The 25,116-nt window shown below is 45.7% G+C and overlaps 1 protein-coding gene across 3 annotated transcripts in view; it reads right to left on the minus strand.

Moving 5' to 3' along the window:
* Positions 1–1,261: 1,261 nt before the first annotated feature.
* RAB4B (RAB4B, member RAS oncogene family) overlaps positions 1,262–25,116 on the minus strand; it is a 237,689-nt gene continuing 213,834 nt past the window's right edge. The window contains exons 7-9 of one of the 3 annotated variants that reach the window (XR_015299958.1): positions 12,194–12,347; positions 6,221–7,485; positions 1,262–6,125 (exon numbers count right to left, since the gene is read on the minus strand). Coding sequence is in view for 1 of the 3 variants with exons in the window: in XM_086938008.1 (XP_086794134.1) it covers positions 12,232–12,347 (116 nt within the window). In the remaining 2 variants the exon portion in view is untranslated. Of the gene's footprint in view, positions 7,486–12,193; positions 12,348–25,116 lie in introns of all 3 variants that reach the window. The other 2 variants (XR_015299957.1, XM_086938008.1) reach the window with 2 other exon arrangements.

The raw sequence follows: 25,116 nt of genomic DNA on the forward strand, positions 1-25,116 counted from the left end.
CACAGGTTCCGAAGAACGAGGCCTCCATTGCGTCAGCCGGGGAAAAGACTTCTCGCAACATATTACTTGAGTGTCCCAATGTTTTTAAGTAGGACGAAGAGGACTTGGGACTCCTGCCCAGACCTTCCTCTCGACAGGGACGACGAGCGAGACCTTCTAGGAGTCAAGCGACGTGGAGCCAATGGCTTCGGAGCAATGGCCCGACAGTTGGAGCAAGACTTTGATTTTTGTGGTAGTGCTCCAGGTGCCACAGACAAACCAAGGACGGGTGACAGGCGCTGCTGCGTGTCTTGAACCCAGAACATGATGGAGAAAAAAAAACTATACACCAAAAAGGGGTCGACAAAACTCAAATAAAGTCTGTCAAAAAGTGAGAGGGTAGCTCTCTTCACAGATCAGTGCTTGACTGACACAGAAAGAAAAGAACTGACATCAGCACGCCGAGGTGATGCTTATATAGGTGACACGGACGAAAACTACAGCGTAGATGGCACTGAAGACATCGGCAGAGCCGACTGATGACACATACCGGCGTGCAGAGGTATTACTTAATAAAAAATCTTTAGGATCCAGTCTGACACCTGGGAAGTTTAAAGGTAAGGAATCTGCAGCTAGACAGCTGTATGATATTAGAATGGTAATACATCTAAACTGACGGAAAGAAAAGTCATTGGGCAAGAGAGGAAGACCTATGGGTTGCCAATCCTTGGAGAACTATCTGTGGAACTAGCACATTGTTTAACGTCACTGGAATAGAGCAGGGCACTCGAAGGCTACATATTATCGTAAAGAGAAAAAATTGTAGCAACCTACAAAAAAGTGTAAAATCGTTTGGGACTATAAGGATTGGTGAAAGAAATACGAATTGCACAGCAACAGAGGGTTTAGCAATGTAAAGGCAAGGAATGTGGAAATGTGCTGGCTCTGGCGTGTAATCTTTGAAGTATTATCATTCGGAGAACTGAATGTATGGCATCTAACATGAGCTGCTGGCTGGGAAGGTAGCAGAACTAAACAGTTTGAATGAATTTTGCGTGTACCTAGAACAACTAAGACATCACAGGTGTTTCAATATTTTTCTGCTATCTGCCGACCCCCACATGCTAGCTGGAACCAAAAGCTGGAGAGAGGATTGAGAAGATACATCAGCATTGTTTCGTTCAGAAAAGGCACAGAAGCGTTATGGATTTTATCACATTTGCATTACATTTGATGGCATGTTGATATGGCCATTAATTAAACCACAGGCATAAAAGAAAGATTTTGTAGAAATAAATGTTTTTTAATTATTATATATTTTTACATGTTTTAGGACTTACAGTAACACTGCCCTTTGAACTGGACACGTACAGTACACCAGTGCCAGGTTTTATTGTGCATCTGGGCAAATTTATTTGGGACATAGCAGAAAACAAAAAACAAAAAAAGGTAACTGCGCCATCATTTCTCACATCAATCTGTGCAATTCATACAAGGATTACTAACATCCACCACTTTTGTACAACAGCATAAAAAAGCCACTATGAAGGAGCTTTGGAAAGGGAAATTCTGTCCACGCATAAGTATTTGTAATGTGCTTCTTCTAGTGCCCTCTTTTTTTTAAGAATCGCACCATTTTTAACATTCTTTAAAGAGTAGTTTGAAAAATCTCCAAGTGATACAACTATCAAATCGATTTTAAAGCTCAGAAGCAGGGAGGACAGGAGATACTATACATCTAAAAGGGACACCTATACTCTATATTGCATTAAGGGAGGATGCCTAACCAGCTCTAAAAAGGTCACCGACAATTCAAGTGCATAAATCCCAGATTCGCCACAAACAGGACATTTGGAAACCTAATTTATACCCAGTGCAACTGTGTGTTCCTAGCGTATGGTATAAAACCCTGAATTATGAACACCATCATAAATAGATTCACATTTGAATTAACAATTGATTATTCACACAATGGGTCCAACAAATGTAAACTGTATTTATTGAAACAAGATTAAGGGTATTTTGCCAAGAAGTATTTATAGCTACTACAAATTCCTACCGCTTTCATCACTTTCAAATTCGTGTTGAAGTAAGGATGTGGGGATTCGCATTATAGTCTTATTCCATCCTCTTAACAGGAAAGCTAGCAAAGAGGCAAGGAGAGCCTCCTTTGGGAAAGCCTGACCTGGCATTAAAAATGCAGGAATGGGATTGCTCTGCCTTCCTCCAGGAGAAAAGCATACTTGAAATTTACATTTGTTGATCACCTGCATATGAAGAAACGGGCATAACATAAGGGGTTCTTAATGAAGGCTATATGGGAATAATTGGGGCACACATTCTAACTGAGCAACAGGACGGATGGAGACAGAAAAACCCCACAATTATTCCCAAAATTATTTTTGACCTGAATAGACCAATCATAGAGAAACACTACTAGAACTTAAGTAGGAATGGGTAGTAAAGGTTGAACTATTTGTGTTCATGCGCCCTCAAGCATTCAACTAAAATAGTCTTCGTACAGTTACAGGTGAGTTATTGACATATTTACAGGTTGCATCTGTGCATCAGAATCTGGGCTCACACCTTGAAATATTACTCCAACTGACAAACTAATATTTCAACAGGTAAGAGTCTGTTTGCCGTAGAAGGGCAATCCTCCACAGTTTCCAATGGATGTGGCAGCAGAAAGGCTCGTCTCCTCTTGAGACCCTCAGAAGGTGCAATGTTTCCTTTTAACAAGCTGGTCAGTTATCTATGCCTGCTAGATGTTCTGAAATCTGTGGGCCAACAAGCAACTGGCTTTTCAAACCTTCTAGGAGTAAGGTTTTGAGTTAATGATCTGCAAACAGAGCAGCAGTCTGAAGATGAAAGCAACCGCAGGCACTACCACAGTTCCTGTCTGGGTTGGGTTGCTTTTGATGACCTGTACATTTCTGTGGAATGATAAAGCATACATAAAGTTGTCAATGACGTAGAAAAAGCCTATGTTGATTTCAGACACTTCTAAATGTGAAACTTAAAAGTAGCTAAGTGTGACAAACCTTCTTGCTTTATTTGTCTCTATACCTCATCAGAAGAGAAGACCTGTTGCTTTTCAGGACTTTGTTTTCTTACCCTCATCAATGCTAAGCTCTACCAAACAAACTTGTGAATACCTGTAACTGGGGAGACAGAAAGCAGCTGGAAGAGGTGCTATCCCTTAAATGCATACAGATCACTTCTGAAAATGGGAGTACAAAACAGAGAGAGAACCTGCAAAAAGAAAAGGCACTATAACAAAAAACCCAAAAAATAAATAAATCACAAAGACTGCTTGCATAGGTCATTTCCTGTTGCATATATTTCACTTTTGAGGTGTCTTTGTAAAACATAGTTAATCTAATTTAATCTTCTCCAGTTATCCGCTATGGTAAATCTGGATGCAGAAGGGTGTTCCAGTGACTTGACTATAGGCACAATACTTCCACAGTAAAAATAAATAAGGTTTCGATAGGTGCTAAAGTAATGCTGTTGCTTATGTTCGGTATTCTGCATTGTCAAAAATATGCTTACTCTATCTACATCAAGCCACAATTGGCAGCCAAAGTCAACAAGTACCCTATTGAGTGCGTCCGAATACAGATTTTGTGTGTCACACAAGACAGAAGAGTGATCTGGGAACAGTCTGCTTTGCTTGCACTTGTTTTTTGACAATTAATCTGGAAACTGTCTCTCTGAGGACCAATTCATTCATTAGTACCAAAGCCTGTAACCAGGAAAGGGGCCTGCTTGTCCAATATACGAGAACAGAAGATATGTAGTACCCTGGGAATTTCAAACGATTGGAAACGATATGCCTGGATCCTACGTATAGATATCTACTTGGAAGTTAAAGTGGAGTTGCATGTTTCACATCTCCCTCACTAAGTATATTCCAGCAAGATGCAAGTCACAAATGGGCAGAAGGCACACAGACTCCGATGAGTTACAGGACTAAATAAGGATGGCTTAACACGCAGCTTCTCTGACCATTACCTAGAACTTAGAAAAGACATATTTAAACCAAAATTAAACTGACATTTCTACAAATATGAATGTAATATTGTGCTAGGCTACACTTCAACTCAAGAAACAAGAAAAAAGAAGGAATGCTCAATGCATTTGAATTAACAACAAACTAAAACATTTTTACACAAAAAGGCCAACGTATTCACATAACATAGCATAACATTACAATGAGAGATTCAAACAATTGGACCATCAGTTACAGGCTTAACTTCACACAGTCACTCTTCAAAGTCCATGGAGTTTAAGTGCCTATTAACTCTTGATGAAATGGATAGGTTTCTGAAAAGTGCACTGAGTAGATGTGACCAGAACAAACACAGAATTCAAGAATTGTGGGAGGAAACCAGGTCAATCTAATCTTTTTGCTGTAAACTGTGTCCTCTAAATTTGATCATTTGAGGAGATAAAGGTCACCCTTTCCAGTCACATTTTACATAAAAGCAGAGCTTCTAACCCAGACAAGAGATTATTTCTCTACCGAGAATACAACTTTTCCTACCCATTCTCGTTCTTCTTTTCAGTCAGAACTACTATGTGCATGGCAAACAGAAAGTTCCATACTTTAAGGAAACAAAGGGGCTTTTAATAGTCAGTCTGCAAGCAATAGGAAAGCTCAAATGAATGGCCCCAAGCTCAACAGAAAAACTTAAATTGGAAAACACTGGAACAAGTAAAGACTAATACGAACAATACGTTGTATCAAAGGGGGCAACCACAACCAGTTTAAAGAAAGACTCCATTACCCCCTTTATTTCATTTTAGAAAGCTCTGGACTTAAAATGGTAAAGGGCTTGGTCACAAGGTGCAGCAATAGAGATTGCGAACTGACAAGGAAGATTGGTACCAACTCTAGCCTTCCATCATCTTGCCAGGAAACACAACGCTCTCCCTTTCTCTCCCTGTGTAGGTTCAACCTTTTCTACTTTCTGAAACTTGAGGGCAGGGATAGCAGACAGATACAACACAGGTCTTACAAAGTTTTCAAAAAGCATCCCAGTTAAGCAGCCTATGGATGTGTTTCTTTAAAGATGGATCCTTGCTTGAGTAGCTGACGAACTCTGTTTGCAAAAAACACACATGAATCCAATTTCAGTGAATTGTCAGCAACGAAAATATACCAAGTAATAATTACACAAAAGAATCCCTTGCCAGGGTGGAGTTTCCCGGGAAACTGCCCAGAATGAGTTATTTGTGTAAAGCCAACCTGCATTATGTTGGAGCATCAAGGTCCAGTGTTTAAGGACACTTGAAGAAAGCGTTGGGATATTATTAGTGAGGTACCTTGTGAGCTCCCTCCTTCACTCCCAACACCATGAAAACGTAAAAGCGGTTATGTAAAGAGTCGCCACATGTTCCCTCTGCCCTTTATTAACGGTGACGTTCACCGATTTTTCAGCTATATAGTCGGTTTTTAGTCTAGATCTGGAAGTCTACAAATGCATGGGAAGTGGCATGAACATTTCTTTATGGTGTAATAAAAAAATCTCCAAATACTAGTGAAACAGCATTATAATATAACTCAACACCTTTTAACAGTATGAAATAGCATGCCCACCAGTTGACAATGTAAAAATTACCTTCATTTTACAGAGGGCATAGGACCACCCACTCAGCCGAGTAGTATGTTCTAGTGCATACAGAGCATCAAATGTCGCTTCTTGAGGCTTCAGTTTATCTGAATGTTGGCCATGTAGCTTAACCCACAAAAATTAATGTGCATGAAGAATGTGTTAAAGGATGTTGGTTTTTACACAATTCTCCATCCAGCACAGGCTGGACACCCGAACAAAAATATACAGCAAAGACATGGAGAGGTTACAACACCACAAAAGCATAAAGCGAAGAGTTATAGTCAAGTTGCAATGTACTTTTGCCAGAGTGTTGTAGAGCCATCACTCTAACATCCTGAGCAGTAGAGAAGAGAAAAATAACTACCTAGCTCCTTCCCTTCCACTACTTTTGCAAACTGTTATGAATGTTTTTATTAGGTCTGCAGACATCTAGAGAGACTAACTAACCCCTGCAAAAAATCTGCATAAACAGTGTACGCCTTTAACCCCTTCCTTGCTGCCGTCGGCCATTGGCCGACGGCAGCACTACTTCCCCAGTGCTGCCGTCGGCCAATGGCTGACGCGGCCCCGCCCGTTTTGCGGAAGTGCCGCACTGCGGGAAAATCGGGGCCGCAGTAAACGGGTTAATATCTATGATAGAAAACTCTTCATTGAAATATGATGGGAACAGACTTATCAAATGCACTATTTGAAATGCTCGATTTAGAAAGAAACTGAAATGTGGAATATAACTGTGCGATTTACTTCTACATGTTTATCAGTCTAAGAGAGAAAAATGCAGAATATGAGTTGGGCAAGTTCAGAGAACAACTCTGAAACATTACGCATAGCCTATTGATAACATGCTGCACTTTACCCAGAGTGACAATGTTACTTTCACACAACTGTTTGCTTTTTCAGGACTGAGACATTTTGACCGAAATGCACTTCAAAATGCTGCTTAAAGGACAATTAAAAAGGCAACAAATCCGCTGAGACAAACAAAACACAAAGACATACCACCTGAAATATAAACAGAATTTTGATATGTCATGCTACCAGAATTTGTATACGAAACAATGATGCCCCTTCATTTGAATAGGACATGTAAAAAAAGCAAAGTTAACAAGCTTACTTTGCAATAAAGAAAACAAACAGATAAATAAAAGCAGAAGTACTGAAAAAACTCTTGGTCATGCTTCACACTAAGCTTTCTGTCAATATTTTAGGGAGGCTGTTGCAGACTGCTCAAATGTATTGTAAATAAAAGAAACTAATTCCACAAGACTTTCGCAGCCAATGAAAGGCTCAAAGAACTATACTCAGTCTTTCGGGACTTTGCTCTTGGTTATTGGTTGAGTAAAAGATGGGGCACACTGGGACGCACTGGGAATGAAAAGAATTGGTCTCAAAACCTGGGATTAATGTACAGGTCCCAACTTCTACGCACTGTACCCATTTGCTCTCCTCTTCCCTTGCGTGGTCACATTTTCTCTGAGAGAGGTCTGGTGCTGTGCCTAAGAACGACATATGGCTACTTTCTCCATCATCAGGGACATCTTTGCAGCAGTCTCTGGCAGGACGATTGTTCAAAACAGTAGTCGTGGCTGGATTAGGGCCATGGACCACCGTCATGGTTCCCACGACAGCCTGTGGCAGCAGCTCTGGAAACACGTGATCGGATCCACGCCTTTCCAACCTTTGCATACTCATCAGCAGAACGGATGTCCAAGAACTTACTTTCTTAATACCCACAAGGAGACAGTTTCTACCATTATTCAGGGCAATAGGGGAATAATTATGGAGGGGGACATTGGAAAAGCAGCAAAGCCCAGAATCTTGAAATTCAGAATAAAGTGGCTGGGGGTGCTCCTTCACACTGGTCCAGACAAGTCATGGTACAGCACTAAACAAAAGAGGGAGACAAGAAATGTCAATGTCAAAAGAATAATTTTTTATTGCAGAAAACACACCTGATTTTTTTTAAAGTAGTTTCATTTTTATATCTACAGCACACAGACAAGTCTGCAGTCATCTGATGGGTGTTTCTAGCTACAAAGAGGTTGGTAAGCAACATATGAGACAGGAGAAGAATTCCTCTTTCTCCCCGGTTTCTACACACACCAACTACTACATCAGGTGTCCCCCCTATAAAAACACATTGACCAGTATTTGGCAATGCAGATCTTTCAGGGAGAAAACGGGAACAAGACTCCTATAGCCCAAATCGTTGGAGTTGCACCACAAAGCACCTTCTAAACGAATGTCGAACTCACCTAATGCCAGTCTGTTCCACTTGCAAAGCCCTTTACTCTCAGATCCACAATACCTAATCCCCTTTAAAATGGCACTGCTGAAGGTCAAAAAACATTTTTATTACAACAAATCACTCAATAGTCAATACTCCTCTGTTTGGGTCAGCGAGGGTGAAAGGCTAAGGGCTCTACGGTCATCTGACTTCCACTACAGTGAACAATTCCTCCATACATTAGACACTTATGTTCTGAATTGGGCAGGAGTCCTGTCAAGTTGAAATGGAGAGCAGGCATTTTTCTAAATGGGCAATACAGAACTATATCCCTCAAAATACACAGGCTCGGCCTCAACCCCCAAATATATGCTTCAAGCTTTATAATAAGCCCTTTCAGATTAAAGGAAATAACCATGTTAAGAACACCCTACATAAATGTGAATGGAACATTATCTGCCAAATTGCTGAATAAGTCTTCAAGTCCGAGTCAGACACAAAATTACCCAGAAATGGACACCTGCACAAAATCTTCCTGGAAAATGAAGAAAACAAATCCCATTATATGAGAGCAAGTATTGCACGTGGTTTATCTGCTAACAAAAACCCTAGTGAACCTTGTAAGATAATGTAGCAAACCCACTCCAACAAGCTTGCTCCCTGGAACATCATCACACTATAGCCTAGACAACAAGACAAGGTTTTTTGGTACACTTCCAGGGCAGTACATGAGGCAAGCAGAATACTAGTCAAGCTGTGCTGCTTATAAAGCCATACCGCACATTAATCCTCCATACCGAGCTGTTCTAACCTCACTCAAGTGGCGCAAGAAGTTGGACCCCCCTACTAATTGAGGTTCCCAAATACAAACTACAACTGCCCTACAAGAATACTTTTCCATATTCCCCACCCTGTTGAAACAGTGCACCATTTTACCTTTCAGCAAGCAGCTCAGGACTAATCTGTTTCTCCAGCTCTTGAACTGATCATGTTGATATAATCCGAGTCAAACAAACTGCTGCTCTACAACCATAGTTAAATACTAACTATTACAGCTCTTCTGATCAGGTAGGTAATTAACAATTGGGAGAACCTCTATACTGACCTATATTCCTTTACGTCTGAGCATTAAAGTCTCTACAAAATTACATATAGGATGCTACATAAAACAAAGTAATTCATTTAGCCATAGAATGTGTACTTGATTTCTTTCATTTATTTTATATCTTTTTCATAAGTTTATTTTTCTCATTTTCTGGTGATCGTTTTATCAAAATTACAAAACAGTGACATGGTAACAAATGTACATATAATTTAAAAAAATGCAAGGTTGAATCATATCTAAACAGAAACCCCTAAACAGTACATGTAAAATGACTTTCACTCATACCATCATTCATACGAACTCAAACTTTCATACCAATTGTCCTAACATTACTAACAACAACACACAACAGTGAAAAAAGTGAAAAACATGTATAGTGTCCTCCGATAGACTCCTCAGAATGTGGCTAGAACCCGTTGTATTGATTCTTCCTTTTTATTTTGAGGGTTAGCAGTTCTTAGTACTCATTTCCTTTCTTTCTCCAAATTTTGATTTTTAATTTAATGTGAAGGTCTCTGATGCGTACGGCCTACGTACGTTTCGGTGATGTCATTAATTTGCTTCACCTTCTTCAGGGCCAACATGAAACTGGACAACAGAAAGGTGCACACATACAGTTAAAACCAAGGGGTTCTCATTATCTGCAATAAGAACATATATACCATGATTAAATTGTGAGCATCCTTAATTCAATACAATATGATGACACTATTTAGACCCTTTTAGCGATATAGATTTGCCTGATAGGTCAGATGCCTAGGCACCTCTTTAACTTGCCAAATTTTTAAATAATGAACAAACTCTAGCACCTGTTACAGAGCTTGGACCCTCGTTGTTTCGTTTCAGGTCCCAAAGAAATAACGACCGACCATATGGTGCCAGAGAACTCCTGTTACAGCTTCTAATTCAAACCACAGATACACCCTGTGGATCCATAACTCTGCGGTAATATGCAGTCACAAACAGCCCTATATAAGAAACCTCTCTAAAAATCAGTATAGAAATTTATGAGGCTCTATTTTGCATCCCTTTTTACAGGAATTTATTTACACAGAGAGTCAACAAAAAGACTGTCCACAAAATCTATATCGCTAAAAGGGTCTAAATAGTGTCATCATAGATACAGGTGAAATAATTTTTCTTCAACTCATTTTTAGATGGCATTTGCATGTAATGCATGTCCTCACACACCAGTAATTATCCAATCTACTCTGTCTTTATTAAAATTACCTAAAATTCTTTTGGGATTCACAAGGCTTTACTATACTATATTTTCACAAGTCGCTTTTTTAGCTTGGGAATTAAGGTACCAGACTACCCAGCTCACCTACTATACCAGACTTATTTCTAACTTTGACCATGGCACGGGTTAGCCCACAGCATAATAAAGTTTAATTAAATCATCCAAACATCGTATTGAATTAAGGATGTTCATAATTTAATCATGGTATATATGTTCTTATTGCAGATAATGAGAACCCCTTGGTTTTAACTGTATGTATGCACCTGTCTGTTGTCCAGTTTCATGTTGGCCCTGAAGAAGGTGACGCACATTAATGACTTCACCGAAACGTACGTAGGCCGTACGCATCAGAGACCCTCGCATTAAATTAAAAATCAAAATTTGGAGAAAGAAAGGAAATGAGTACTAAGAACTGCTAACCCTCAAAATAAAAAAGAAGAATCAATACAACGGGTTCTAGCCACATTCTGAGGAGTCTATCGGAGGACACTATACATGTTTTTCACTTTTTTCACTGTTGTGTGTTGTTGTTAGTAATGTTAGGACAATTGGTATGAAAGTTTGAGTTCGTATGAATGATGGTATGAGTGAAAGTCATTTTACATGTACTGTTTAGGGGTTTCTGTTTAGATCTGATTCAACCTTGCATTTTTTTAAATTATATATACATTTGTTACCATGTCACTGTTTTGTAATTTGATAAAACGATCACCATAAAATGAGAAAAATAAACTGTTATGAAAAAGATATAAAATAAATTAAAGAAATCAAGTACAAATTCTATGTCTAAATGAATTACTTTATGTTTTATGTAGCATCCTATACGTAATTTGGTATAGACTTTAATGCTCAGACGTAAAGGAATATAGGTCAGTATAGAGGTTCCCCCCATTGTTTGCTGTAGACTGTCACTCCCTCCTCTAGACCTCAAAGTACCATAGGGAGTTCCCTGTTCACCTATGTCAGGTAGGTAATTAAGCCTGGGCAGTGTACTTCTCTCAGTTCGCCGAGTTTTCTGCACTCTGCGGGGCTCGCGGAAAGCAGATAACTCCACTTCGCGATGTGCAAAGGAGTTTTTTACCCACTCGCGATCACAAACGGTAGGTTCGCGAAATGTAAGTACACACGCACGAGCTGCCGCTCGGGTAGAAATTCTACCCGAGCGGCAGGAATATCAGCACAAACTGCAGTTCGTACGTTTTTTTTTTTTTAAACTTCGCCGAGTTCCGCATAGCAAAACTTTGCTAACTACACCCAGGCCTATGTAATACCTTATTTTAAAAGAAGCACACATTTATCTTGTAGTTTCCAGGATCCCCAATTAAAATAGATCATAAAAATACACACCGGCCATGCTCATAACTGATTGTAACAACTCAAGATCCCTCACTGAGTAGGACATCCATAATAATGACCATATTTCTTCCCAACCCTGTATTGATTAATGCATTTCAAATCTCACTATTTTAAGTTTATACATGTTCCACTTTGGCACAACTGTCATTTACCAAATGAGAAAATATACATTGCATCAGAATATATCACATCAACAGAAAATGCAAGTTCCATGTTCACGGTTACCCGCAATCTGTTTAAGATGGGTCGCAAACCATAGACTTATTGGGTTATCTTAATGAGAATGGCAGAATTGGCAGAATTTGGTTCTTGTGGGTCATGAACTGTCCTAATCAGTACAGAGAGGGAAGGGCTCTCACTTTCAGATAACAGAGGGCAGCAACAGCCGAAACTTAGAAAAACAATACACCACGTAAATGTAACCCAGTTAGCTCTTTCATTCTACCACTCACAAATGCAATTACTGCCTTGAACGAATACCACAGCCGCATTATTCAAGAACCATGGTTACTTACGTTGATAAATGAAGAGGAAACTGAATAACGGTTGTGTTTTAGTGGCATTATCTAGATAGCGTTATGTGAATGTACAAATGGAAGTCTATTTATGAACCACTAGTGTAGAACATGAAGACCAACAAGTGTCACTGGTGGGTAGATTACCTTCTAGACAAGGCCTCTGCAGCCAATCTGCTTGGTCCTTAACAGTTGCACTGTTGCCTGGTCTGTGTCTGGGATCCACGTGGCTGCCGAAGCTGACGCAAGGAGGTGTCACCGTACTGAATTCCTGAGCCCATCCTTTCAGGGTCAAGCTCCCCTGTGAAGTCAAAAGCAGTTTGTTGTTGATGATATTTGATACTTTACAGGCTTTCAAACACAGGTATATTCTATAATGCAGATTTGTAGTATACCATGGGTTCGCATGTATACTGTGTGGGTTCAACCCGCTATGCAAGCCCAAGCTAGCCTAAAACATATCTAACTACACACAGAATGTAAAACTAAAGACACAAAGGCACAATAGACTTCGAGAGGAAGGGCGATATGAAATGATGAATACAAGAAGGAAGTGACGGAGCAGCCACATGTACAAAGACAGACCTAAAGGAGCAACAATTTAGAATTACAGAGCTCTTGCACAAATAAGGGTGAAAAGCATGAAAATCCAGGTAGACCGGCAGTCCGAACATCCACATGCACAAAGACGTACATTTCCCAGATACCTGCAAAAAGGCAGTCTCCAAGTAACCCACACACAAAGGCAGAAATACAGCCAGAAGCGGAAAATTAACACCGAAATGTAGGACTCAAGTACGCAAAATACAAGTTGTGCATTGAAGCAATCAGAGAGCATCGCCCCCACAAAGAAGTCCCATAAAGAAAGTACTCCCAGAGAAGCCATGCGGAGGAAGAAATCCAGAGATGCCATGTATAGGAAGGCATACCAAGAGCCAGCAGGTGGCCTGTGCCATTTGAAGCTGCAGCATTCAGCAAAGCACAGCAGAAGAAAAGGTAAGCACCAAGATTAAACAGAAGTAGCCACATTCAGCAAGGAAGTCAAAAAGTACAAGTTACTTACCTTTGGTAACAATGTATCTGGTAGAGACTATTCTAGCTGCAGATTCCTTAACGTAGAATTATCCCCAGGCGTGAGACTGGATCCGGAAAACTTTTCTTTTACCAGCATTTCTGCGCGCCGGGGGTGGTACCGCGTGACTCCGCCCTGACGTCGTCCGCGGGCGTGGCATCAGCGAGGTCACAGAAGGCCCACCCCGGCGCGCTGACAACAGTTTTCTTCTGAGAACTTTTCCGTACCACAATGCAGAGCCGTCACAAACAAAAAACTGTGAGAATATGGGACAGTGTGCGAAACCGCAGACAAACAGAAAGGAAAGAAGCGAATGGAGGGGAACAGCCCATTCGGAAAAGTGCCAGGCACTGTGGCACCAAAAGTCATAAAAGGGAAGAGAAGTCACAGCCACTTCAAGCAACACTGCAACAATACAACATTCTCCCTTGAGACAGGAAAAGCATATGAAAAACTGTGCAGCAAACGAAAAAGCCTGCAACCACAGTCCATTAACAGTGAAAGACAGAAGAGTAACAGCAATTTACCCCAAGACAACACCACCAGGGAGCATCGTGTCCCCTGAAAGGAGCCAAGGCTGAGGCCCAGCCAAAGACCCCAACTCAGAGGACTGCACGGTAGTCAGAAACTCTAAACAAGGAAAAAGGAAGGGAAAATATGAGAAGGCCCCACACTGGAAGCACCTGAGTGTAGGGATGCCGGAGCACCCAGCAACCTACCAGTCATGAACCAGAAGGGAGGGAGGGATGCAATCCCACCAAACAAGCATCCCGCCAGGGAGGAGTGAAAGAGGCACTTGCAGAAGACCAAGCACCCAGAGGCAAGCGAGTGTGGAAGAGCAAGCAAAGGACTCTTGCAGAATGGGGAGGAAGGGTGGGTCGTGAAAGAATCTGCGGCTAGAATCGTCTCTACCAGATACATCGTTACCGAAGTTAAGTAACTTGTACATCTGATTAAGACTACTAGCAACAGATTCTTTAACATAGAATAGATACCCTAGCCATGCCCACGGGGAAGGAGGGTCTGCGAGAGGACCCCACCAGCCTGGACATAACAGAGGGTCCCTTAGGGGACGAGTCCGATGGACAGTGCGAGGAGCCCTGTCCCATCAGGCCAGGGGGAACCCCTATAGTCAGAACACCACCGATCCCAAGGTGGATGCAGAAAGAAGAAGCCCCTTCACACTACACAGAGAAAGAAGGGCAATGCAAGGGGAGTCCGAAGCACCCCATGCCTACATCAGGCAACAAAAACCTCCATCCAGGGCCAAGGCCAGGAAAAGGAAGACAATCAACCTAGAGACCTCAAGGAGATGGGGTAGAAGGAAGGCAAGATTCCCCCTCCCCACCACCCAGGAACACACCCCGCGAGGAGGGCAGCTGATCCCGCCACAGCTAAAAATCAAGAGGCCAGACAGAACAGTGCCTACAGCAATAAGCAGGCAGAGGCAGAAAGAGCAGCCCGGGGACACCCAGGAAGACTGGGCAGGGTGCAACAGAAAGAGGGAGGAACAGAAATCCATCCCAGCCCCCAAGACAGAGAGCTAGAAGGCAAAGAAGGCCCCAGACATACCTCAGAAAAGGGGCCTGCACACACAACACAAAAAGAAGTGGAACCAGAGCCATGACGCCAGGCCGCAGAGGGCAGGGCAGACCAGGCTAACAACGCAGTGACCCCGGAGAAGGATACACCAGGGAGCCGCCAAAGGCATTCCAACCACCAAGAAGGAAATTGCACCTGCAACGTATTTAAACGCCAGGGAGAGCAGAGGTCCAAAGGAGACTACAACCTCCAAGCACAGAACAGGCTATACAATAGCTACCATTACTCCACCTAGGGTAGGTTAGTCCCAAGGCATGGGGAACTCTCTTAGGAAGAAACTTCTGCAGCAGAGGACAACAGCAAGAACCACGGGAGAAAAGCCCCGTAGAAGGCTTGACAAGCCGCCAAAAGCAAACAGAAGGCCTAATCTCAGGGACAACCTGGTGCAGATACTCCAAGCAAAAACAGACAGCAAAAAGGGCCAGCCGGCAGTCAACAGAGCCAGCCCCAATAAAAGAGGACTCGTAGGCACATGAATCACACAACTGGGGCGACCCGCCCCAGCTAAAGAACAGGTCCCAAGAACCAGATCAACCGACAGGTCACTGAGGGGGAGGAGGAGGAGGAGGAGGAGGACGAAGCTCCGCCAAGAACCTCCGGATGGCTGAATCGGCCAGGGCCTGTAACAAAACAGTGCCATCGAAAGGAAGATCCACCAGCCGTTCCCAAACATTTTCCAGGACCACACTGTCCCGAAGCCAGGCATGGCGGTGAAGGGAAACCGAAGACGCCATTGCACGACCCAGCACCTCCGAGATGTCCAGGGCAGAGCGGAGACTAAATGCCGCCAGCTCCCGGCCATATAATGTGTGGTGCCGCAAGTCAACAAAAGCACCCTCCTGAGAAGCTGCAGATCCAAGGGACTCCGCCGAGTCCCACAAACAAGAGGTGGCCCTAGCCAACACACACAAAGTGTTAAGGGCCCGCAGAGCTGCACTGGTCGAAGCAAACATATTGTGGCCCCAGGTTTCCAGCCAACGAACCTCCCGTGATGGTGGAGACAACAGCGATGGCAGGGAGGCGAAGGCAGTCCGCAAAAGGGGCCCACTGGCAGAAGGGTGAAGAGAAAGACACACTGGGTCACGCTGTCCTGGAAGGTGCCGGTGCAGAAGGTGTTGGAGCACTGGATCCCCCCGTGGCGGGGCGCCCCCAAGTCCCCATCAGAGAAGAACAGAGCGAACCCTCAAAGGGAAGCAGCAGCTTCCTCCCACCAGAGCCCTGGTGGAGAACCTCTAAAAGATGATCAGAGGGGAAATGAGCAGCCGGATCACCCATGCGCGGAATTCCCACAGCTGTGGAAACACCGCGGTCGAAGGTCACACCCGCCTCCGTAGGGCCCGAGTGGGGAAAGCAGCTCCTCTGTTGGCAACGGCTGCAAGCTAAGGCGGCCATCCCATAAGCCAAATCGGGGTGGGGAAAGGCCAGGGCCGGAAGGGAGAATGAAGTACAGAGGAGTGGGGGACCGGTGGTTCCTCTGGCGAAAACCACAGACGCAGTGACATTGAGGAGCCGGCCTTTGATGACGTTGGGAAAAAGTCACAGCGCGGCGGCCCGTCTCAGGCGAGGACGACACCAGCAGGCGCCCACCTTCCAGGGAGTAGGGGACATCCGAAGATGAGTCCACGACCCGATGCCTGTCCGGTGCCGTAGAATCCACAATCTGGAGCAGGGCGTCATCCAACGGCACCGGCTACTCCGGACAGGCCTCCGCCACATTACACAGCGCCAGAGACCGGGGCCGGAGCGGAGCGGCGCCGGCTCGACCTCCAACAAGGCAGCCGCCTGCATGGAGAGACGAGAGACACCCGGGGAGCGGGAAAAAGTCCCCCGCCAGCCTCGACCCATTGGTGGACGAGGGGGGCCCGCCGACCCCCATGGCGGCGCCAGGGCAGACCTGACCTCCAGCAAGGCAGCCGCCTGCGCGGAGGGACGAAAGGGGCCCGGGAATTGACATGGAGACACCCGCCAGCCTCAACCCACGAGGGAACGAGAGGGGTCCGCCGACCCATGTGGCGCCACCAAGGCCGACTCGACCTCTGACGAGGCAGCAGCCTGTTTGGAGGAACGAGATGGTCCCGGGGAGGGACGAGGGGTCCCCCGCCAGCCTCGACCCATGACTGGATGAGGGGGGGCCGATCCCTGTGGCGCCGTCAGGGTCAGCAGCTGCTGGCGCCACCTCGGCCGTAGACAGGATCACCTGGTCAAAGGGCCGAGAGGGGCTCGGGGATGCGACCCGAGCCCCGGCGACCTTCTGCGACACCACATGCACTCCCGCAGGAGTTTGCACCGAAGCCGGGGCGCCGTGGTCTGAAGGGGGGACCCCCAAAGAGCCGCAGCCCAACTGCACCACATCCTCCAAGCCTGGCGCTTGGGCCAGAGCCACCGGCGATGCCACGGAAGGCCTGCACCGCGCAAGGGAACCATGAGGTCCCAGGAGGGAGCCAACGAGCCCTGCAAAGCCGCCGCATACATCTCAATCTGGGCTCTTGACGCCCCCACACCGGGAAACGGTGGATAGGGGGACGATATGCGGACCGCATCACCCGCGGAGAGCCCATACCCCCAATATGCTGGAAACCAGCCCTCGGGGACAAACTGCGACACTTACCGACAGGGGAGATACGCTCTTGCAGCACAGGAGAGAGAGGAGGGCGACGACGGTGATGGCTGCTACGAAAACCTTCCGCAGAGGCTGATCGAGGTGATGAAGCCACCCTGGACATGCGAGCTGAGAGAAGTTTCATTCGGCGCTGGCGCCGCGACTTCGGCTTCAACCGTTGACATGCCTCGCAATCAGTGGAGCCGTAATCTTCCCCCAAACACCACATACAAATGAGGTGAGGGTCCGTCGCCGACATCAGGCGTCCACAAGACGAACATGATTTAAAGCCCGAAGTTAATGACACACTGTTCCCATAAATTACTACGCAATAGCGAAGGGAAAGGCCTAAACAGGCCCAGAGCACAAAACCAGATCCACGTTGCACGCGGAAAAGGAAAAAACTGATGTCAGAGCACCAGGGTGGGGCTTATGTGACCTTGCTGACGTCACGTCCGCGGACGATGTCAGGGCGGAGTCACGCTGTACCGCCCCCCGGCACGCAGAGATGCTGGGAAAAGAAAAGTTTTCCGTATCCGGTCTCACGCCTGGTGATAATTCTACATGAAGGAATCTGCGGCTAGTAGTCTCTATCAGATATAGCCTTATTAAAGAATACGTTTAAATAGCAGCCACACAGGAGTGTGACCAAAATGGCGGGTGTGTAGGACCATTTCAGCTTTGCTGTGCAGCCTGTTTTTCCAGCCCTATCTCTTGACTGGGTGAGAGCTTTCTGCTTAATTCAGAGACTCTGTCCCTCACCACCCCTTGTTGTAAATGTTTTTCCAAGTATGCATCTTTGAGCAACCTCAGACTATCCGGCACCAGGCAATCTGTGGAGGAAGGTGAACTTTGAATAAGGACACACATGGTGAAGTCGGAGCCCACAGCATTCACAGCGGGAAACCGGAGCAGGCTGCGCGGTGGGTTACTAAGATGGTGCCCACGGTGGAGGCCAACCATTAATCGCAGAGCAGTCTGTGGCATTTCGCCTGAGGGGTCCCCAGTTGCAGGACATTGTGGAGGGTTCGCCGGCTCTCCACATAACCGCCTGTTGGAGGCAGAGGGGCCGGAATCTGTGTGGCGAACGGGCCACGCGGAGGGTGCTGACCAGGAGATACATGGTAACCCCATGCTGCTGACCTCATACGGGAAACGGCTATGGGCAGCCCTAGATCCTGACCTACCCGGAAAGTCACCATCTCTTGGCTGGGGACCGATGAGTTACAGATTTTGCTTTTAGGCTGAGTACCACACTGCTAAGGCCCACTCACATTGGTCCTGCTCATTGCCTAATCACAATCAGAGACAGCAGGCCATCCACTGAGCTATACACTCAGCGGACATATAACAGTGCCCCAAACTCACAATACCTCCAGTTGTGGTTGACTATTTGCAACCACATCTGCAACAATTGGCCAATTACACCGTGGAACACGTTGGACCTTGCCTGGAGGAGCCTGGGGAGCCAAAACTGTGGGGTCCCGGACTGCAGACCCACTCCCCCGAATACCTTTACAGACTGCTATCGGCTTGACCCTCTAGACTGAGGAGGGGGAAGTGAGATATGTTGGCAACAATCAAGCACACCCGAAATGAGAGTGCCCTACTTCCACAGGGGGCCTCTCCTCCCAAGGACGGATCATAGGAAACACAACTGCCCTGAGACCTCGTGTGAAATAATCCTCTGGCAGGTATGACAACGCAAGGGACCAGGAGGTACTCCACCCTTAAGGATACATGCACTAAAGCCACCTAAAAAAGTTATGCTTGACCGCGCCGAAGGACTGCACTCCCCACGAGGTACATGCCCTGGAGTTGGATACTGCAGACTCAGACACCCGTATCAACCAGGGTTTATGGAATCTCTGTTTGTAATATAAGAGACAATATCACAACACTCTGCGACAAGGTAACCACTGACATCGAAGAAGTTAAAAAAGGTGTCAGTCGCCCACTGGGTGGCCACCTTAAAGAACAGCAGTGACGCCAGGGAAGAAGAACTTGACCACTACCGACGTGAACTACTGGAACATAGGGACCAAAACACAGAGCTACAAATACACCTGAAGACCTGGAAAATTGTTCACGTCGCCCAAACATCAGGGTTGTCCTTCTAATGGCGGGCTCAGGAGATCTAGAAGGCTACATCACCCATCTCTTTTGCCATATCCTCAATGACCTGGAGGAGAAAGATTGCTCACAACTGTACCCACAGCAAGGGGAGGTAGCTCACCGCAACTGACACCACATAGGCCATTCTCAGCTGCATCCATAACTATAGATATAATGAAGCTATCATGGTGGCGGCATGCGATTATTGTCCAATCTTATTCGAGGGTGCAAATCTGGCCCCATCAATACTTATCACTGACAACACTCCAACGACCCACTAGCTCAAACCATCCACCACTTTCCTCAGTGACAACATGAATGAAATAAAACAGGGTCCCCCTAGTTTCGCCTGACCTTTGTTTGGGGTAATGAGACATGCTCGGTAGGCACCATGGTTGAAGTCTGTGAGGTCCTGGGCTTGACTAGCTCTCCTAAGGAAGAGACTCAGCTTACTCAACCCAGGGCATCACCAGCACGTCAGGCACCCGGCAGGCAAGAAAGCTGCACATTCGAAAGAAATCCACTCAAACCAACTCCAGATGAGAAACACTGAGAATGCTTGGCCCTCCTCTAGCAAATTCAGCTTCAGAAGGCCCTTCCCACATAAGACTCCGATTGACCACCTTAATAATCAGACTCAAACTTGCCCCCTACCAGACATATGGAACGAGACCAGAGTCCCGGAGCTTACCTTGGCAATGCTAACAACAACATGGGGCATGGGATGCAGACGTCTTATCCTTAGATCCAGAAAAGGGATGGCAGATCAGCCCCAACAGCAATTTCGGACTGGCTACTCATCCACTTAAGACGTACTACAACATGGCAGTATGTATTGCACCCATGGCTGGTTCAAATTAGTTTTTGGTTCCCTCCTCAGTTAGATTCCCTCCTCTACCACAGCTGGACTACTCAACTGATACACACCTAGATGGGGCTTGGGGACATAGCATGCTGAAGGCCCCTTCCATTCTATCCTCTAGGCCAATCTCCGTACACTGCAGGACACATGATTAGAATACTCAGCCTCAATGTCCATGTTCTCAACACACCTATGAAGCCCCTTGCACTTTTACCTCTGCTCTGAGCCTCCAAATGTGATATTTGGCTTCAACAGGAGACACACCACCTGATGAAGGACTGGGGGCAGATGAAATCCCGCTGGTTAGACAGGCAGTACTTCTCAACAGGACCAGGCAAGGGAGCAGGTGTGGTGATGCTGCTAGCTACTAAGTTTCAGGGACAGGTCACCCAAACACAAGCAGAGATAACAGGGAGGCTTTTCTCAGTACGCTTTCTCCGTACAGTCCTACACTAGCCACACTATAAGCACCGAATTACTAACGGGAGCAATTTATAATTTATGCCTTAGGCCTAGTTACCATATCCACAGATGCAGACCTTGTAATAGGGGTAGATTTCAATTTCCAGCCCCATATCAAACAAAACATATCGGCCCAGGGAGTTGAACAAACCTGGGCATTCATATAGGAATGGTTACGCTGGCTACAGGAAGCAGGACTAACTGATGCCTGGCGGTCACAACATCCCACTGATAGCGAATACATTTTTTTCTCAAGCACCCTTCAGGGATATGCCCGGGATGATTAATTCCCGACCTCACACCGCATTTTGACGGCCAATGTTCAGCCAGATATGGGCGTCTCAGCTCTCTCAGACCCTTACACCATTACAACTTCTTTCTAGGTACTGGGGCTGAATGCCCCCCCACTGGACCTGGTGCCTTAGCAAGACAATCTTAACGCACAACACCATTGTTAAAGCGGTTAAGGAGGCAACCAACAGTTCTCTCACAACGACATCCAGGCACCTACATCCCCTACTAGGAGTCACACAAAGCGCCAATCAAAGGCACACTCATAGCTTTTTTGGCCCATCTCAAATCAAGAAAATAGAAACATGCCTCCCTAAAAGAAGGAGTACCAGGTCTTGAAATGTCCCACAAGCAGTCGAGCACTCATAGGGTGCAACAACTGATCCTGGCTAGAAAATTGCTCAAGGCACTAGATAAGGACAAACCTTCTCCGCACCAACCAAAAATATTATACAGAGGGCAACAAAACTGGCCTGCTTCTTGCTCATAAACTGCGGGCTCAAACCCATAAGACTAGAATAACAAAAATTCACTCAGTGGAAGAGAGTAAGGCATGCACAAATAAGGATACTGCACATGCCTTTGAATGCTTCTAGGTTACGTTAAGTTGTTAAAGGAATTCATTATAGTACACAACTCACACCCTAAGGCATATCTCTGCGTTCAACAGCTAAAAGAGGCAAGTGCAAATAGACCAGGTAAAACATCAATGTTTTTAATAATTTTGAGAAATCATGACACACACTGATTAGCAAGGGGAGCTGGTTCTAATTAAACGGGCCAAGGTGCCACCCTCTCTGGAGGTGCGGATTCAATGGTGTTTTAATAAAGCCTGATTTGAAGACCTGCGCAGTGTGAAGGCTGGAATTGACTCAGCCTAGAATGCAGATAAGAGAGTAAGCCCTTTGTCAGTGGTCTATGGGTCGGACAGCCCAGTTTAAAAATAACACGCTTCCGGATAGGGAGTCAATGAAGGGCTTGCAGAATGGCAGCAAAGGCTAAGCAAGAGGGAAAGTTACAAATTAACCGGGCTGCAGTATTCTGCACCACTTGAAGCTTAGACAGCAACAAGTCATTTGTTGCTATTAAGAGTGCATTCCCATAGTCCAAGCGACTGGTAATCGGTGCCTTCTTTTTCTAGATGAAGGGAGCCTTGGGAAAATTTTCCTCAGTAAATGTAAATTGGCAAAACAAGTGCCATAGACTGTACTGATTGTTCCTTCATAGAAAGTGCCTGATCAAAATTGACACCACCGTTTTTAACAACCTGTTTTGGGCATGGGTCAGGGCCTAATTCAGGAGGCTACCAATCCAATTATAATACCTCCTGAGCCTTGCCAAATAACACTATCTCTGTTTTTTCACTATTTAATTGGAGACAGCTGTTAGACATCCAGTCAGCAAGTTTCCTCATACAGTCCAGACATTGTGTTTTGACTACATTTTGGGCCTGCCCAAGAGTGATGTCTAATTGGGTATCATCTGCCTAAGAAATCATCTCAAACCGCAAGATATAACAATCCGCGCAAGTGGGGCCATGTATACATTAAAGAATGTCAGGCTCCAAGAGGAACCCAGTGGGACTCATCCATTAACCAGCATCTTGTGGGTATTAAAGGAGTCAATAAAGATGTTTTGGGTACAATTACTGAAAAAATCCCTGACCCAGTGTAGTGCTTTGCCATGTATACCCGCATCGTGCAGTCTGCTGATTAAAATAGAATTTGAGACCGTGTCAAAAGTCGCCGACAGATCCAGCAATACCAGTATTGCAGGACTACCTGAATCCAGTGAGAGTCTGATGGCATTAGTGACTGGCACTACTGCAGTTTCCGTGCTGTACATTGCTGTGAAACACTATTCTTAGGGGACCAGCAATGTGTTCTCTGACAGATAGGCAGTCGGTTGTTTGTTTATATGGCATTCTAGACACTGTCCAAGAAGAGGCAGCAGAGAGATAGGGGGATAGCTGGAAAGAATATCAGGATTGTTGTAGGCTTTTTTTTTTTTAATATGGATAACACTTGGGCAAACTTCCACTAAGCCAGAAAAGAGGCAGACAATGGGTGCAATACACCCGGTTATGGAGGCAATGACCTTAGGGGGGCAAATGTCCTGCGGAGAGCCGGATTTAGCGCCAACCATAATCGCTTGTACCTGATCCAACGAGCATGACAAATTACTCTAATACAGAGGCACTAGTAGGCGAAAGCACATTGAAATCTCAACAAGAGTCCTGTTGACTCTGGGTGGTAGGGAAATTATCACAGATGTTATTATTCTTGTCTTTAAAAAAGTGTGCTAGAGAATAACGTAACGATTGGGAAGCTGGGGTGGAACTATTACAGGGATGCGGCTTCACAAATACGTCCAGCATTTTGAAAAGCTCCTTAGTGGAGTTTCTGGTCTGGTTTATTTTGCCTGCAATGTAATGCCTGCGTGCTATCTTAATGTTTGTGATTTTTTTTTTGCAACAGAGCACACTACAGTATCCAAGATCAATATGAACCGGACGATACGAACAAGTTACTTACCTTCGGTAACGATATATCTGTAAGAAACAGTAGTTAGTATTAGATTCCTTACCTTAGAATATCCCCAGGCGTCAGACTGGATCCGGAAATGTTTGCAGCAGTAGCAGTACCCTTGCGTGTCGGTAGGCGTCGTCTGCGGCTTCGCGTCCGTCGTCGGCGTCGTGATGACGTCGTCAGAGTACTTAGACACCGCCTCCGCGTGCCGACGTCAGTTCTTAGACACAGCTTTTCCGTGCCAAAAACCCAGAGCCATGTCAAAAACCAACACTGGTGCCATTGAAACTAGGGCCCTGAAAGGGGATGACCTTAACCCTAGATATCGGTTTGCAGAACGGGGAGGATGGGTGGGGCGGTAAGGAATCTAATACTAACTACTGTTTCTTACAGATATATCGTTACCGAAGGTAAGTACTTGTTCATCTGAAAGAAACAGGTTAGTATTAGATTCCTTACCTTAGAATAGATACCCCAGCAACATCAACCCCGGTGGTGGGTCTGCGAACCAATAATCACACCAGAAAGTCCTGGAGGACGGAACGGCCAAAGAAGCCATCCCTCCAGACTTGGCTGTCCAGGCAGTAGTGTCTTGCGAACGTGTGCAGCGAGGCCCACGTAGCTGCCTGACAAATGTCCCACAAGGGGACTCCCCGACCCAGGGCAGTGGTAGCCGCCGTGGCCCGAGTGGAATGGGCCCTCAGCCCAACAGGAGGCTCCTTCCTTGCCAAGGAGTAACAAGCCTTGATACACAAGACGACCCACGAGAGATGGTCCGCTTGTGTACCGCCCCCGTCCCTTCTTAGCGCCCACATAACCAACAAAGAGTTGGTCATCCACCCGGAACTGGCGTGTGCGATCCAAATAGAATGAGAGCACATGTTTTGGGTCCAGACGGTGGAGCCACTCTTCCTCCTTTGAGGGATGCGGAGGTGGGAAGAAGGCGGGCAAGGTGATAGACTGCCCGATGTGGAAGGCCATGACAATCTTGGGCAAGAAAGAGGGTCTTGTTCGCAACACAACCTTGTCCGGATGGACAAAGGAAAGGAGGTTTAGAGGAAAGAGCCTGGAGCTCACTCACTCTCCTGGCAGAGGTGATGGCAACCAGGAAAGCAGTCTTCAAAGTAAAAAGGCGGAGAGGACAGTTGTGAAGTGGCTCAAAGGGAGCGCACATCAGATAAGGAAGAACCAGGTTCAAGTCCCACTGAGGCATCACGAAGGGAACAGGTGGAAACATGTGGGTGATGCCTTTCAGAAAGCGATTTACAATAGGGTACTTGAACAAAGATGGTTGATCAGGCAGCCTCAGAAAGGCCGAAAGGGCAGAAAGGTAGCCCTTGATAGTGCCTAGAGCAGAGCCCTGCCGGGCAAGAGAAGAAAGGAAGAGAAGAACCTCAGAACGAGGGGCAGAGAAAGGATCCACAGCCTTTGCTGTGCACCATGCCACAAATCTGTTCCACCTGCAGGCGTATACCGACTTAGTGGAGGGATGCCTGGCTGCCAGAATGATATCACAAACTTCAGGAGGCAAGTCAAAAG

This window comes from Lissotriton vulgaris, chromosome 9, assembly GCF_964263255.1.
Source record: "Lissotriton vulgaris chromosome 9, aLisVul1.2, whole genome shotgun sequence".
Taxonomy (NCBI): domain Eukaryota; kingdom Metazoa; phylum Chordata; class Amphibia; order Caudata; family Salamandridae; genus Lissotriton; species Lissotriton vulgaris.